The sequence below is a fragment of the Otolemur garnettii genome, unplaced genomic scaffold (genome assembly GCF_000181295.1).
Source record: "Otolemur garnettii isolate 467f Iridium unplaced genomic scaffold, OtoGar3 scaffold00110, whole genome shotgun sequence".
Lineage (NCBI taxonomy): Eukaryota > Metazoa > Chordata > Mammalia > Primates > Galagidae > Otolemur > Otolemur garnettii.
The window spans coordinates 3,238,071-3,254,218 of record NW_003852505.1 but is presented as its reverse complement, the minus strand read 5'-3'; the positions used below and the strand labels follow the sequence as shown (position 1 = coordinate 3,254,218).

General features: G+C 39.2%; 1 protein-coding gene across 1 annotated transcript in view; it reads left to right on the top strand.

The window, feature by feature from the left end:
- NKAP (NFKB activating protein) overlaps positions 1-13,863 on the top strand; it is a 15,556-nt gene extending 1,693 nt beyond the window's left edge. The window contains exons 2-9 of the mRNA XM_003797037.2: positions 3,010-3,090; positions 5,347-5,417; positions 5,914-6,054; positions 7,961-8,024; positions 8,588-8,697; positions 8,795-8,870; positions 10,433-10,582; positions 13,515-13,863. Coding sequence (XP_003797085.1) covers positions 3,010-3,090; positions 5,347-5,417; positions 5,914-6,054; positions 7,961-8,024; positions 8,588-8,697; positions 8,795-8,870; positions 10,433-10,582; positions 13,515-13,689 — 868 coding nt within the window. The 3' untranslated portion in view covers positions 13,690-13,863. The remainder of the gene's footprint in view (positions 1-3,009; positions 3,091-5,346; positions 5,418-5,913; positions 6,055-7,960; positions 8,025-8,587; positions 8,698-8,794; positions 8,871-10,432; positions 10,583-13,514) is intronic.
- Positions 13,864-16,148: the final 2,285 nt, after the last annotated feature.

Sequence of the window (16,148 nt, the reverse complement as noted above, 5' to 3'; positions counted from 1 at the left end):
CTTGAGCCCAGGAGTTGGAGGTTGCTGTGAGCTGTAATGCCACAGCACTCTACCCAGGGGGACAGCTTGAGGCTCTGTCTCAAAAAAATAAATAAATAAATAAATAAATAAATTGGAGAGGAGGAAAACCTTTCCCTCAGGCAAAATGATTAGATAAAACGTAGGAAAAGTGATCTGCTAAGCGACACTACTTTGACAAAGGTTAAAGCTCTCAATCTAGATGATGAAAAATGATGCCAGGATGAGATCACATCTCCTCCAATGGGAATGACTATTGGAATGGAAAAATAAGAATAAAGGAAAAGGCTTGTAATTATTGCTGTGTAAGTCTTAATATCTAATGTTTATTAACTGTCAAATTATGTGAGGCTGGGCATAGTGGCCCACACCTGTAATCCCAGCACTCTGGGAGGCCCAGGTGGGTAGATTGCCTGAGCTCATGAGTTCAAGACCACCCTGAGCCAGAGCAAGACCTGGTCTCTAAATATAGCTGAGCATTGTGGCAGGCACCTGTAGTCCAAGCTAGTTGGGAAGCTGAGACAAGAGAATTACTTGAGCCCAAGAGTTTGAGCTGTGAGCTATGATGTTATAGCACTCTACTGAGGATGACAAAGTGGGACTATGTCTCCCCAAAAAAACCTGTCAAGTTATGTGTCAGACACTAAACTAATGTAAACATAGTGTTTACATGCACTATGTGTTCTAAAAAAAAGAACTTGAGAAATATTAGAGGCATTGAGGGGCAAGTTAAAGTTTCAACAGTTGAGAGATGTGATTCTTTTTCTTCCATCAGTGAGAAGTAGTACAGTGATGAAAAGGACAGGCTCCACAATCAGACTGCTAGACTTTGAAGCCTTTATCTGTTGTTTAATATCAGTGTGACTTTGGGCAAGTTTCTTAACCTTTCTGAGTTTCATTTCTTCATTAAAAGGGGATAAGATTAGTACCAAGACTTTTAGGGTTATAATAATGTAATTCCTAGAACATAATAAATATGCTAAAAATGTTAGTTTGGGGCATATTAGTGCTTCAAGCATGGGAGCAGAAACAATAAAAACAGTCCTGAGTTAGTGTTGGAGACCTATCTTTCTAGTTCAATTTTTCAGAAAGATACCCGCAGGCTATTTTAATCAAAAAGCAAATGGCTCCTAATTGGAGAATCCTCAAAAAATGTTAGAAATCCTTGGATGAAATTTATATTTATACATTTAGAAGATAAATATGGGTGGCGCCTGTGGCTCAGTGAGTAGGATGCCAGCCCCATATACCGAGGGTGGTGGGTTCAAACCTGGCCCGGCCAAACTGCAACAAAAAAAATAGCCGGCATTGTGATGGGTGCCTGTAGTCTCAGCTACCTGGGAGGCTGAGGCAAGAGAATCACCTAAGCCCAGGAGCTGGAGGTTGCTGTGAGCTGTGACTCCATGGCACTCTACCGAGGGCAACAAAGTGAGACTCTGACCCTAAAAAAAAAAAAAGAAGAAGATGAATAGATAAATAATTTAGTTTAACAATACTGATGAAGCCAAGTGAGAACTGATATGAAAACAGGACTTAGTGTTCTTTGTAGTCTGGTGGGCATTCTTACCCATATAGACATAAATTCCAAGTACATTTACAAGTATGCCCCCTTTTAGATTATTTCTTCAAGAGGGAAACCCTGAGTCTGACGCTGCATAGTTACCATACCTTTTATCCTGAAAAGAAGGAATAGAAAATTGGCTAGGTACAGTAGCTTATACCTGCAATGCCACTGTAGGAGGCTGAGATAGGAGAATTACTGGAGACTAGGAATTTGAGACCAGCCTGGGCTCTCTACAAAATAATTTAAAAATTGCCTGGGCATAGATAGTGGTGAGTGCCTGTAGTCCTACAAGGTAGCCTGAGGCAGGAGGATTGCCTGATCCCAGGAGTTCGAAGTTACAGTGAGCTATTAGTACTATACTCCAACCTGGGTGATAGAGGGAGACCATGTCTCTGATTTTAAAAAAAAAGGAAAATAATTTATTCAAACAAATCAATTTTTTGTAAATTAAGATAGAGAATCATGGTTTGGCGCCTATGGCTCAAGTGGCTAAGGTGCTAGCCACATACACCTGAGCTGGTGGGTTCAAATCCAGCCCGGCCCACCAAACAATAATGGCTGCAACCAAAAAATAGCTGGGCGTTGTGGCGAGTGCCTGTAGTCCCAGCTACTTGGGAGGTGGAGGCAGAAGACTCGCTTGAGCCCAGGAGTTGGAGGTTGCTGTGAGCTGTGATGTCACAGCACTCTACCCAGAGGGACAGCTTGAGGCTCTGTCTCAAAAAAAAAAAGATAGAATCATAAGCAGCTAAACCTTTAGAAATTGAACCTTAATTTTTTGTTTTGGCTTCAGTTTATGAATAATAGCAAAAAATAAAACGGAAACCACAAACATTATAAAACAAAAGAAGAAAAGGATTTCAGTGTCCTCCAAAGAGTAAATAGAGAATGTATTCCTTTTTCCCAAAAGTACCTGAAAGGAAAAGGGAATAAATACTGTATATCACTGAGTACACCTTTTGGCAAGTAAAACTTTTCTTTATCTTCAGAATTCTATTTCGTACTTCTAATGCAGCCCTTTTTATTACCTTCAATAATTCCTGGGCTTCTGAGAACTGAAGATTTGACCAGATCAAAGGAGACTTCTCTTTACTTTCCTATACATGTATAAACAAATGAAGTTATTTCCAAATGCATAACTTTCTGTTAAATATTACAGATGTTGAATGAGCAATTAGAAGCTATGTCATTCATTTGGCAGAAGAGATGCACTTGACAGTCTCGCAGGCTATCATTTCTGCCATCTATACCATTTGATAGTATTGTAAGAACATCAAATCCTAAGTGATGAGTTTACATTTATACCAAGTTTTTATTAGTGTTTAAAATATAAAGGGAAAATAGAAGTTAACTGGACTCCTGTTGAATTTGACTATGTATTTAAGAAGTAATTCTGCCATTGAGTTATAATTTACTTGTCTCTATTCTAGGAGATTAAGTGAAAGGGAAAGAATTGGAGAGTTGGGAGCTCCTGAAGTATGGGGACTTTCTCCAAAGAATCCGGAACCAGAGTAAGTGGTTGAAAATAACTTTTAAAAATATCTTATGACATTTATTTAAATCTTGAGTCTATTGTTAAAATTTTTGTTCATTAAAGAGCCTTAAGTACATCTTATGTTTTTCTTTCTTGTGATTTATTCCCTTTGATCCCTTAAGTTTTAAAAATATGAAACCTATCTAAATATTAAAACATATTGCTGGGGCAGCACCTGTGGCTCAAAGGAGTAGGGCACCAGCTCCATATGCCAGAGGTGGCGGGTTCAAACCCAGCCGCAGCCAAAAACTGCAAAAAAAAAAAAAAAATGTATATATATGTATAGCGCTAATAAATTTTAACATGCTAACAGTTCTCTTTAAATTGTAATTCGTAGAGTGCTAATGTCCTATTCATAGAAAGATTCAGTGTTAAAACACATAATACATTTTTTATTAAATCATAGCTGTATATATTAGTGCATTTATAGGGTACAATATGCTGGCTTTATATACAATTTGGAATGCTTACATCAAACTGGTTAACGTAGCCTTCACCTTACTTTTTTAATTATTGTGTTAAGAAGACATTTATACTCTACACTTAATAGATTTGAAATGTACTCTTGCAAAATGCACCATAGGTGTGGTCCCACCAATTACCCTCCCTCTACTCATAATACATTTATATTACTTTGAATTTATTTTCTCAACCCAGTAGCAGATTGCATGCCAGATACTAGCATAATAGGGACGTTTTTAAAAAATGAATATACCAGTGTGGTTTTTTCCAATTGATTTTCCTATATATAATACTATTCAAAGGCTTAATGCTTTTTCTTTTTGCCTATTATTCTCTTTGGTGGTGCTACTTCTAAGTTTCTTCTTCCTTCTCCTGTATTTCTGTGTTTACTTTAGATTGAAATGAGATAATGTGCTTGACAGGTAAACCTTTAATTTGTGACAGAATGATAAAGGATTATTATCTGAAACTTGTTCTTATGGATACCTTTAGAAAACAAAGAGCCTGAATTCATGTAATTAAAGTTGGGAGAAGGGTGGCGCCTGTAGCTCAAAGGAGTGGGGCACTGGCCCCATATGCCGGAGGTGGTAGGTTCAAACCCATCCCTGGCCAATAACTGCAAAAAAAAAAAAAAAAGTTGGGAGAAACCCTAAAAATAATTTTCTGGACAATATCTGAATTATTCTAAGTGTGATCTTTAAAGGAAAAGATTATATGATATGGAAGTTCCCTTTCCAACCCAAACTATCATAGAACTTTAATAATACTAATTTTCAGAATTCTCTATAACAAATAGAAATTTCTTTCTTTTTTCTTTTTTTTTTGTAGAGACAGAGTCTCACTTTACCACCCTCAGTAGAGAGCCGTGGTGTCACATAGCTCACAACAACCTCCAACTCCTGGGCTTAGGTGATTCTCTTGCCTCAGCCTCCCAAGTAGCTGGGACTATAGGCCCCTGCCACAACACCTGGCTATTTTTTTTGTTGCAGTTTGGCTGGGGCTGGGTTTGAACCTGCCACCCTTGATATTTCTTTATTATTTTATTTATTTTTCTTTTTGAGACAGAGTCTCACTCTGTCACCTTGGGTAGAGTGCTGTGGCATCACAGCAACTTCAAATTCTTGGGCTCAAGCAGTCCTCTTGCCTCAACCTCCCAAGTAGCTGGAACTACAGGCACCTACCACAATGCTCAGCAAGTTTTTCTATTTTTAATAGAGACAGGGTCTCACCCTTGCTCAGGCTGGTCTTAAACTCACCAGCTCCAGCAATCCACCCAGCTCAGCGTCCCAAAGTGCTGGGATTACAGGTGTGAGCCACCATGCCCAGCTGAAAGAAATTTCTTTATACTGTTATTTGTTGGATTCTTCTTGCTTTGAAGAAACAAAATAGTTGTTCTACCATATGTCCTTTTTATACTTAGAATAAAATTATAAAGTCTTCCCTCACCTGCTTTATATCCAGTTTCTGTATCTTTATGATTCCTACTTACCTACTTTTTCACTGTAATTTCTTCTGAAAATATAAATTTTCCATGCTTTTTTGTTGGAATAGCACTTTTTAAACTGTAAAGCATTAATGCAAGTGTAATTTATGTTATTACAAAGGTGCTAGACCCTTGAATTGTACTCTTACAAAAGTAATCCAATGCTTGCTTTTAATGGTTCTTGGACAATCAGTGCTCTTACTAAAAAATATGAACCCATAATTTTACATTCCATGGTTCATATCTCATCATTTTACTAATATATATAACCATTTTCTTTAAATTCAGCTCTGATGAACATACACCAGTAGAGGACGAAGAACCAAAGAAAAGCACTTCTTCAGCATCTACTTCAGAAGGTATTTTTTATTTTTATTTTATTTTATTTATTTATTTTTTTGAGACAGAGTCTCACTATGTTGCCCTTGGTTAGAGTACTATGGCATCACAGCTCACAGCAACCTAAAACTCTTGGGCTTAAGCAATTCTTCCCTCAGCCTCACAAGTAGATGGGACTACAGGAACCCGCCACAATGCCTGGCTATTTTTTGGTTGCATTTGTCATAGTTGTTTAGCGGACCCGGACCAGGCTTGAACCCACCAGCCTCAGTGTATGTGGCAGGCGCCCTATTCACTGAGCTACAGGTGCCAAGTCAGAAGGTATTTTTTAAATACAAAGCTATCTATTGAGAAGTTTAGAAAGATAAATTCATAAATAGTTGAACGTTAGATTTTTTGTTTATTCAAATTACCCATCATCTATTCCTTTTCAGTACTTCAAATAAAATAAAATTGATACTCAGAAATACTTTTTAGGAGTTAGTTTTTTATGTTTTTTACTTGTATTTTCTATAGAAGATAAAAAGAAGAAGAAGAAATCCAGTCATTCAAAAGAAAGGTCCAAGAAAAAGAGAAAGAAAAAAACATCTAAAAGAAAACACAAGAAGTATTCTGAAGATAGTGACAGTGACTCTGATTCTGAAACAGACTCTAGTGGTAAGAAAGCCAACATTCTGCAACCTTTGCTTCAAACTAATTTTACTTACTTTATTTTATTTTATTTTATTTGATAGGATCTCACTCTGTTGCCTGGGCTGGAGTACAGTGATGTTATCATAGCTCACTGCAGCCTCCAACTCCTGGGCTCAACTGAGCCTCCTGCCTCAGCCTCCTGATGAGCTGGGATTACAGACATGTGTCACTATGCCTGGCCTAGTTTTACTTGTTAAAACTTAAAACTTACTTTAGAAGAAATTTCCTAAACAACAATAATAATAGTGAAGAAGTTTTTGTTTTTGCTTTTGTTTGCTCTTTTTCTTAAGACAGTCTCACTCTCTCACCTAGGCTGGAATGCCATGGCCTCAGCCTAGCTCATAGCAACCTCAAACTCCTGGGCTAAAGCAATCCTCCTGCCTCAGCCTCCTGAGTGGCTTGGTCTACAGGTGCATGCTACCATGCCCTGCTTATTTTTTTTATATTTTTTTTGCAGTTTTTGGCCGGGGCTGGGTTTGAACTCACCACCTCCAGCATATGGGGCTGGCGCCTTACTCCTTTGAGCCACAGGCACTGCCCACCCTGCTTATTTTTTCTACTTTGCTCAGGCTGGTCTCCAACTCCAGACCTCAGGTGATCTCACCTCAGCATGAGGTGCATGAGCCATTGTGCCTGGCCCATTACTGAAGAGTTTTTTGAATATTTGCTGACTTTGTGTAAGGCACCCTAATAAGTGCTTTATGTGTATTTATTATTGCCATTTACTCCATACAGTATTTGTAGGGTACATCTTATAGATGAGGAAGTAGAGAAACAGAGCAGGTCATAAATACAATTTCCACAGTCAAACAATTGGGATTCAAAGCTAAGCAATCTGATTCCAGGTGGGTTTTGCATAGTTTTATGAGGCATGTGGTACCAGACCAAGTTAGGGGGTGGGGCTGAACCGAAATAAGCCTTACTGTGCTATATCAGCCCAGTAGAAGAGTTGTTACGTGTAATTTTCTCTTTTTTATTTTTGAGACAGTCTCATTTTGTTGCCCTTGGTAGAGTGCCATGGCGTCTTATCTCACAGCAACCTCAAGCTCTTGGACTTAAGCAATTCTCTTGCCTCAGTCTCCCCAGTAGCTGGGACTTATAGGCGCCTACTACAACACCCAGCTATTTTTAGAGACAAGGTCTCAAATGTTCAGAAAAGTAAAGAGAATAGTATAATACTGTATTCTTATTACCCAAATTTAACAGCTGTTAGTATTTTAACATATTCCCTTTTTTGTTTGTTTTTTTTTTGAGACAGGGTCTCACTATGTCACCCTTAGCAGAGTGCCGTGGTGTCACAGCTCACAGCAACCTCAAAATCTTGGTTTTAAGCAATTCTCTTGCCTCAGCCCCCCAAGTAGCTGGGACTGTAGGCAGTTGCCACAATGCCCGGCTATTTTTTGTTGCAGTTGTCATTGTTATTTAGCTGACCCGGGCTGAGTTTGAACCCACCAGCCTCAGTGCATGTGGCTGGCGCCATAACCATTGTGCTACGGGCACCGAACCACAAATAAGGGTTTTTTGCTGATATTCAAAGTAAATAAGTAAATTACAGATATCATCACACTTCTGGCCTAAATATTTCAGTGTGCATCTCTGCAAAATAAGATAGTTTACTACTTAAGCACAATACTGTCTTACACAATAAAATTAATAATAATACCCTTTATAACCTAATACCTAGTTTACCTTTAATTTCTGTGTCCCCAGTGCCTACTATAGTTTCTGACAAATAGCAATAAATTTTTCAGTGAATTACTTTCTCTATAACAACAAATATTGCAAAGCAATGGGATATTTATCTACTCAAAAGTATTGGGGGTTTAGAGTTTAAACCTCTTTCTCAATTATAATGTACTTTACTTTGCAGATGAAGATACAAAAAGGAGAGCCAAGAAAGCCAAGAAGAAGGAAAGGAAGAAGAAACACAGATCGTCAGTCTTTTCTTTGATTTTTTTTATTATAAAAAAGTTCAAATATATATAAAAGTACATAAAGTAGTGTAATTATCCCCCATGTACCCATCACCCAATTTGAACAATTACCAACTCATGGGCAGTCACCACTGTCCTTCATTTATTTTGGAACCACTCAGATATATTATTCCATCTATAAATAATTTACTACCTTTCTTTTAAAGATAGGCATTCTTTTTTTTTCTTTTTTTTATTGTTGGAAATTCATTGAGGGTACAAGAGACAAGGATACACTGATTGCATTTGTTAGGTAAAGTCCCTCTGGCATTCTTTTTTTTTTTTTTTTTTTGCAGTTTCTGGCCGGAGCTGGGTTTGAACCCACCATCTCCAGCATATGGGGCTGGCACCCTTTGAGCCACCTCCCCAGGCCTAGTTAGAAGATTTTTTTATTATTATTTTCTAGCAAGTTTAAGCTAGGAATACAGGTCATTTTAATGTCTTACCTTTCATTGCCTTAATATTCCCATTCCCTTTAACATGGGAATAGTGAATAAATTTGTATCAAATTATAATCCCCACAGGAAGAAATACAAGAAAAAGAAGTCTAAGAAGAGCAGAAAAGAATCCAGTGATTCAAGCTCTAAAGATTCCCAAGAAGAGTTTCTGGAGAATCCCTGGAAGGATAGATCAAGTAGGTTCTTCTGGTAGACTTTAACTTAGAACAGATGAAACATGAAAGTAACTGAGTAGTTAAAATGTGAATGTGTTTCTGAACATCTTTCATACAGAGACTGAAGAACCCTCAGATTTAATTGGCCCAGAGGCTCCGAAAACACTTGCTTCTCAAGATGATAAACCTTTGAAGTAAGTAGCACAGTAAATTTATAATATATAAAGTACCTTCCAAAAAGTATGCTTCTAACTTAACCTTGCCAGGCTTATCTGTCTTTATTCCCTTATTTATAACCCAGGCTCCAACAGAGCTGAGCTCCTAAAAGTTCCCTGTGCACTTTCCCACTTTTGTGCCTGTTCAACTTGTTTCTTCTCCCTCAACATGCCTTCCTTTCTTTTCTCTGCTTTCTGTTTTCTTTTCTACCCCTAGTTTCTTTCTATTAAAATCCTTTCCATCCTTCAAAGCCCTTTTCAAAAGGAGGGGCATATGCTCATCCTCCATATATCTCCTCTACAATTAGGTGTGATTTCTAATCTCTTTTAATCTTCACAGAATTTTCTATTTGTGTTATGTAATGTATTATATATTTTACCTTGCGTTGCAGTTATAATCTTATTAATATGTAAACTTCACAAGGACAGTTTTGTTTTTTTGTTTTTTTTTTGAGACAGAGTCTCACTATGTCACCTTTGGCAAAGTGCTGTGGCGTCATAGATCATAGCAACCTCAAACTCTTGGGCTTAAGCGATTCTCTTGCCTCAGCCTCCCCAGCAGCTGAGACTACAGGCACCCGCCACAATGCCTGGCTATTTTCCTGTTGCAGTTATCATTGTTCTTTAGCTGGCCTGGGCCAGGCTCTAACCCGCCAACCTGGGTGCATATGGCCAGCGCTGTAACCACCATGCTACAGGTGCCAAGCCAAGGACAGATTATTTTTGTTTTACAAGCTTTGAATTTAATAGATATGCAAGAAACATTCACTGAATTGAATGAAGGGCCTCCTTGAAGGAGGCCAGGAGCAGTGGGTCATGCCTGTAATCCTAACATTCTGGAGGCCAAGGTAGGTCGATTGCCTGAGCTCATGAGTTTGAGACCAGCCTAAGCAAGAGCAAGACCCCATCTCTAAAACAGTAAATAGCCAGACATTGTGGCAGGTGCCTGTAGTCCCAGCCACTTGAGAGGCTGAAACAGGAGGATTGCTTGAGCCCAAGAGTGTGAGGTTGCTGTGAGCTGTGACACCATGGCACTCTACCCAGGGTGACAAAGTGAGATTCTGTCCCAAAAAACAAAAATCCTTTGAAGGAAAGTTAATTGATAATTGTTGAGGTACAGAATTATTATTGGTTATAAATCGAAAAAGTATGTTAATTTGAGATAAATTATTTGTTTACTTTGGATTTTTTAAGGGAAAATGAAAGGGAATCAGTTAGAGATAGAACCAATAATGTCAATACCTATAGGGGTAAATTAATCCATAATTGTAAACCATTAATCTGCATTCACTAACATCACTTCTTTTGTTCGTTCGTCCAAAATATTTCTACATTTCTGGGTTAGTTATACAGGTCTTAGTGCAACGTTCACTAATTAAAATAAAATAATTCATATTGGGCTTCCCAGAACACTAGTACTGAACATTGTTATTTCTACTCTTGTCTGGGAGAAAATTTTTTATTGTGCTCTCATTAGATGATATGCTTTTTATATTGAGATGGTTTAACGGATCTTTTTTGAATTCTGAATTACTTTGTAGCTATGGCCATGCTTTGTTACCTGGTGAAGGTGCTGCTATGGCTGAATATGTAAAAGCTGGAAAACGTATCCCACGAAGAGGTGAAATTGGTTTGACAAGTGAAGAAATCGCATCGTTTGAATGTTCAGGTTACGTAATGAGTGGTAGCAGGTATGTTTGTTGGCATTTAAGTCAGTTTCCATGATTAGATCTTTTCCTTCTTTATTATTACCAGAATTATATTTTTGTGACTAATTTCCATTAAGTGACTATTCCTAATGAAAAATAGAGTATACATAATTGATACTAGTTTTATTGGTATAAGCATGGGTGTCTAAAATTCCAAATATATTTGCAAGTGATGCTCAAACTCAGCTGTATCTCCAACTTCAGTCTTTCCAGTGCTTTTTCCTAGTCGATGTTTTGGTACAGATATTTTATCCACTGGAAGACATAGTTAAATTCATCTATCACTGAGGAATGTGGTATTTTTAGGGAAGCATTTTCACAAGAATGTATATCCTGGTTTGCAAGTGTGCCTCCTATTTTCTGTGGACCCAGGGTTCTAAGAATAAATAGCATGAAAGGAGTATGAAAGCCATCAGGTTGGCATGGAGAAATGAATACAAAATTAGGGAAAAGAAAGCAAAGTAAGTACCAAGAAGAACCAGAAGAATATGCTGAGATCAAAGTGGAGTTTAGATTCTTTAAAACTTTACAGACTTTTTAAAGTAAATAACTATTTAAATGACATGGGGGAAAATATTTGTAGAACCCCTAAAATACTTCCAAAATCTTGGAATTCTGAGGACCAGTATTTGAAACGTTGTATCAGAGGACCAGCGCAGTGAGACAAAAAGAAATCAGAAGCATAAAAATTGGAAAAGAGGGGCTGGGTGCAGTGGCTCATGCCTGTAATCCTAGCACTCTGGGAGGCCCAGGCGGTGGATTGTCTGAGCTCACAGGTTCAAGACCAGCCTGAGCAAGAGTGAGACCCTGTCTCTAAAAATAGCTGGATGTGGCAGCACCTATAGCTCTGTGGGTAGGGCGCCAGCCACATACATGGAGGCTGGCAGGTTTGAACCCAGCCCGGGCCAGCTAAAACAACAGTGACAACCGCAGCCAAAAAAATATCCAGGCATTGGGAGGCGCCTGTGGCTCAGTGAGTAGGGCGCCAGCCCCATATACTGAGGGTGGCGGGTTCAAACCCAGCCCCAGCCAAACTGCAACAAAAAATAGCCGGGCGTTGTGGCAGGCGCCTGTAGTCCCAGCTACTTGGGAGGCTGAGGCAGAAGAATCGCCTAAGCCCAGGAGTTGGAGGTTGTTGTGAGCTGTGATGCCACGGCATTCTACCCAGGGGGACAGCTTGAGGCTCTGTCTCAAAAAAAAAAAAAAAAAAAAAAAATCCAGGCATTGTGGTGGGTGCCTGTAGTCCCAGCTACTTGGGAGGCAAGAGAATCACTTAAGGCCAAGAGTTTGAGGTTGCTGTGAGCTATAACGTCACGGCGCTCTACCAAGGACAACAGCTTGAGACTCTCTCAAAAAAAGAAAAAAAAGAAGAGGAGGATATAACCATGTCATTTTTTTTTTGTGAATAATATGATTGTTTACATCAGTGGTTCTCAACCTATGGGTTGCGACCCACAGGAACTATATTAAAGGGTTGCAGCCTTAGAAAGGTTGAGAACCACCGGTTTACATAGAAAATAACAAGTTGACAGTTCCTCCCAAATTGATATATAGATTCAATTACAATTCCGAACAAAATCACTACATTGTTTTTCATGAAACTTATTTAATAAGCCAGATCTAAAATGTATATTAGAGTAAAAGGCCAAGAATAGCTAGGTCACTTCTGAAGAAGATCAGGAAAGTGAGATTCACCCTACCAGATATGAGGATTTATTACAAAACTTACAGTGCTTTAGAAAGCATGAAGGAGCAACCAAATTGTTCAGTGGAATACAGAGCTCAAGCGCAGAACCATACCTGTTTTGAGCTTTGGTGTATGAAAGAGATGGCATATCAGATCATTGTGGAATGAAGGAACTATTCAATAAATGGAACAGGAAAGAAATTATTATCCATATGGAAAAAGATGAAAGTAGTACCCTATATCACTGAATATAAAAAGCAATGCAGGCCAGGCAAAGTGGCTCACGCCTGTAATTCTAGCACTCTGGAAGGCCTAGGCAGGTGGATTATCTGAGCTCACAGGTTAGAGACCAGCCTGAGCAAGAGCAAAACCCCGTCTCTAAAAATAGCCAGTGTTGGCTGGGCCCCTGTGGCTCAAGTGGCTAAGGCGCCAGGCACATACACCTGAGCTGGCATGTTAAAATCCACCCTGGGCCCACCAAACAACAATGATGGCTGCAACAACAAAAACATAGCCTGGCATTGTGGCGGGCGCCTGTAGTCCCAACTCCTTGGGAGGCTGAGGCAAGAGAATCGCTTAAGCACAGGAGTTGGAGGTTGCTGTGAGCTGTGATGCCATGGCACTCTACCCAGGCTGACAGCTCGAGGCTCTGTCTCAAAAAAAATAAAATAAAAATAGCCAGTGTTGTGGCAGACGCCTGTAGTCCCAGCTATTTGGGAGGCTGAGGCAAGAGGATCACTTGAGCCCAAGAGTTTGAGGTTGCTGTGAATGAGGCTGATTCCATGGCACTCTACCCTGGGGCAACAGAGTGAGACTCTGTCTCTAAAAAAAAAAAAAAAAAAAAACGAAAGAAAATTTAACCTATTTCAAAAACCAGCTTCTAAGGCTGGGCGTGGTGGCTCACGCCTGTAATCCCAGCTGTCTGGGAGATTGAGTCAGGTGGATTGCCTGAGCTCACGAGTTTGAGACCAGCTTGAGCAAGAGCAAGACACCATCTGTAAAAACAGCTGGGTGTTATAGCGGGTGCCTATAGTCCCAGCTATGTGGGAGGCTGAAGCAAGAAAGTCACTTGAGCCCAAGAGTTTGAGGTTGCTGTGAGCTATGACACTACGGCACTCTACCGAGGGCAACTGAGTGAGACTCTGTCTCAAAAAAAGAAAGGATCAATGAGGCCATGCTGTGAACATAATTACTGAGAAATTAAGCCAAAAATAAAATTATCTCCAGGCATCGCCGAATGGAGGCTGTGCGACTGCGAAAAGAGAACCAGATCTATAGTGCTGATGAGAAGAGAGCCCTTGCATCCTTTAACCAAGAAGAGAGACGAAAGAGAGAGAACAAGATTCTGGCCAGTTTTCGAGAGATGGTATACAGAAAGACCAAAGGGAAGGATGACAAATAAAGATGTTCTGATTGTGCCATGGACATGCTTACCAAAAAAAAAAAAAGAAAGTCTGGGTTCCACACATAAACACAGAAAGATTATCATTCTCTGAAAAAGCTTTACAGTGCTACTGTGCCTTCTATTTAATTCTTTCAGTCCTCTGATAAAAACCTGCTTATTGATAGAACTTTAGCAGGTTCTTTGTGTTATTTTGGATCGACCATAATAACTTTCTGGTTTAAAAATCCAAATTGTGGGGCCAGGCATGGTGGCTCACGCCTGTAATCCTAGCACTGTGGGAGGCCAAGATGGTGGATCACTTGAGCTCATGAGTTTGAGACCAGCCTGAGCCAAGAGGGAGACCCCGTCTCTACTAAAAATAGAAAAACTGAGGCAAAAGGATAGCTTGAGCCCAAGAGTTGGAGGTTGCTATGAATGCATCATGGCACTCTATCCAGGGCAACGGCTTGAGTCTCTTGTCTCCAAAAAAAATTAATTAATTAAAAATTAAAAAAATAAAAATCCAAATTATGGGCAGGGTGTGGTAGCTCACACCTATAATCCTAGCACTCTAAGAGGCTGAGGCAGGAGGATCACTTGCGCTCAGTTGTTGGAGTTGGAGACTAGCCTGAGCAAGAGTGAGACCCCCATCTCTACTAAAAATAGAAAAAGTAGCTACTGTGAGGCTGAGGCAAGAGGATCACTTGAACCTGGGAGTTTGAAGTTGCTGTGAGCTATGCTGGTGCCATGGCACTCTAGCCTGGAGCAGCAGAGTGAGAATCTGTCTTAGAACAAAAAATCTAAATTATGAATGAAATCCTATATTTGGGGAAATGGCATGCACAGAAAGTATCAATGAGGTGAGGAGCTTAAATATCATTCCATGGGACAATGCTCCTCCTATCAGCTTTACATGAAGCCCACCCTATCCTCTCCTCTACCCCCAATTATCATTTCTGTGTGGAATGTGTTGTAAATGGACTTGATAGAAACATAGGCCATTTTGTTAACAAATGAAGGCATTAGGCCAGGCGAGGTGGCTGACGCCTATAATCCTACCACTCTTGGAGGCCCAGGTGGGTGGATTGCCTGAACTCACAGGTTCGAGACCAGCCTGAGCAAGAGTGAGACCCCCGTCTCTAAAAATAGCTGGGTGTTGTGGCGTGCGCCTGTAGTCCCAGCTACTTGGGAGGCTGAGGGGAGAGAATCACTTGAGCCCAAGAGTGGACTATGACGTCATGGCATTCTAATAAGGGCAACAAAGTGAGACTCTGCCTCAAAAAAAAAAAAAAAATGAAGTCATTGCCAAAAAAAGCAAATCTGAAATTTGAAATCTGACTTATTGGGCGGTGCCCATGGCTCTGTGGGCAAGGCGCCATCACATACCCCAGGCTAGCAGGTTCAAATCTGTCCCTGGCCAGCTAAACAACAATGACAACTGCAACAATAGAAAAAAAAAACAGTTGGGTGTTGTGGTGGGTGCCTATAGTCCCAGCTACTTGGGAGATTGAGGCAAGAGAATCACTTAAGCCCAAGAGTTTTAGGTTGCTATGATCTGTGACGCCACAGCACTCTACTGAGGGTGACATAGTGAGACTCTCTCCAAAAAAAAAAAAGAAAACTGATTTGTATAATAATGCATAATACACATGTATAGTCTGCCCTGGAAATAATGAATTTTGGTTTAAATCCCTACCTCCACTCCACAGCCAACAAACCAAAAAGCAAACTAATCCACAGACTTCTTGAATTAAAAATATGGACTTGTGTTCTGTTTTTTTAAATTTTTGGTAAGTTTACTTAAAAATGGTTCATTAAAATATAAATTGTTGGGAACAACTATTGTGCCAATGTAAGTACATTTTAAAATATAAACTGTACTTTGATGATAGGATGATATCTAAAAAGAATTGGAATCAAGAGTTCTGATAGGGAAAATATAATGAATTCATATTTTAATTGTTTCATAGGATGAAACTAAAATGTGTTGTAAATGGACTTGAATAATTAACATTAATCATGTTTTAACTCTGTGTAGTAAGATTTTATTTTAAACATTGTTAAACCTTTCAGTCTATTTTTTTTTTACATTTGTTATTAGCATTGTAGAAAACTTCCTCACTTTATCCCTTTTTTATGCTGTTGTTGACTTCTAAGTTTGGAAGAAATGGAAAATTGTGGGCATTTGAGATCATGATCTTTTTTCCTTCATTTATTTTGTTCAGTTTTAGTTAGGTCACAAGAATGAAGGGAGAGGGAATAGTGGAAGTTTTGGCCTTTTCTGTTAAGGTTGTTTTGATCTACATTATTATTACATGTGTAGGATAAATCATACCTGGTTAATGGGGAAATTCTGACTATGCTATTGTAAAATGCCTTTTCACCTTAAAGTGGTTTTTCAAAAGTTTTAAAATAAGGCAGTCATAAAGTAAAAATTAACATATGTTCTAGGAAAATGTCTACTTTTTTTTTTTTTT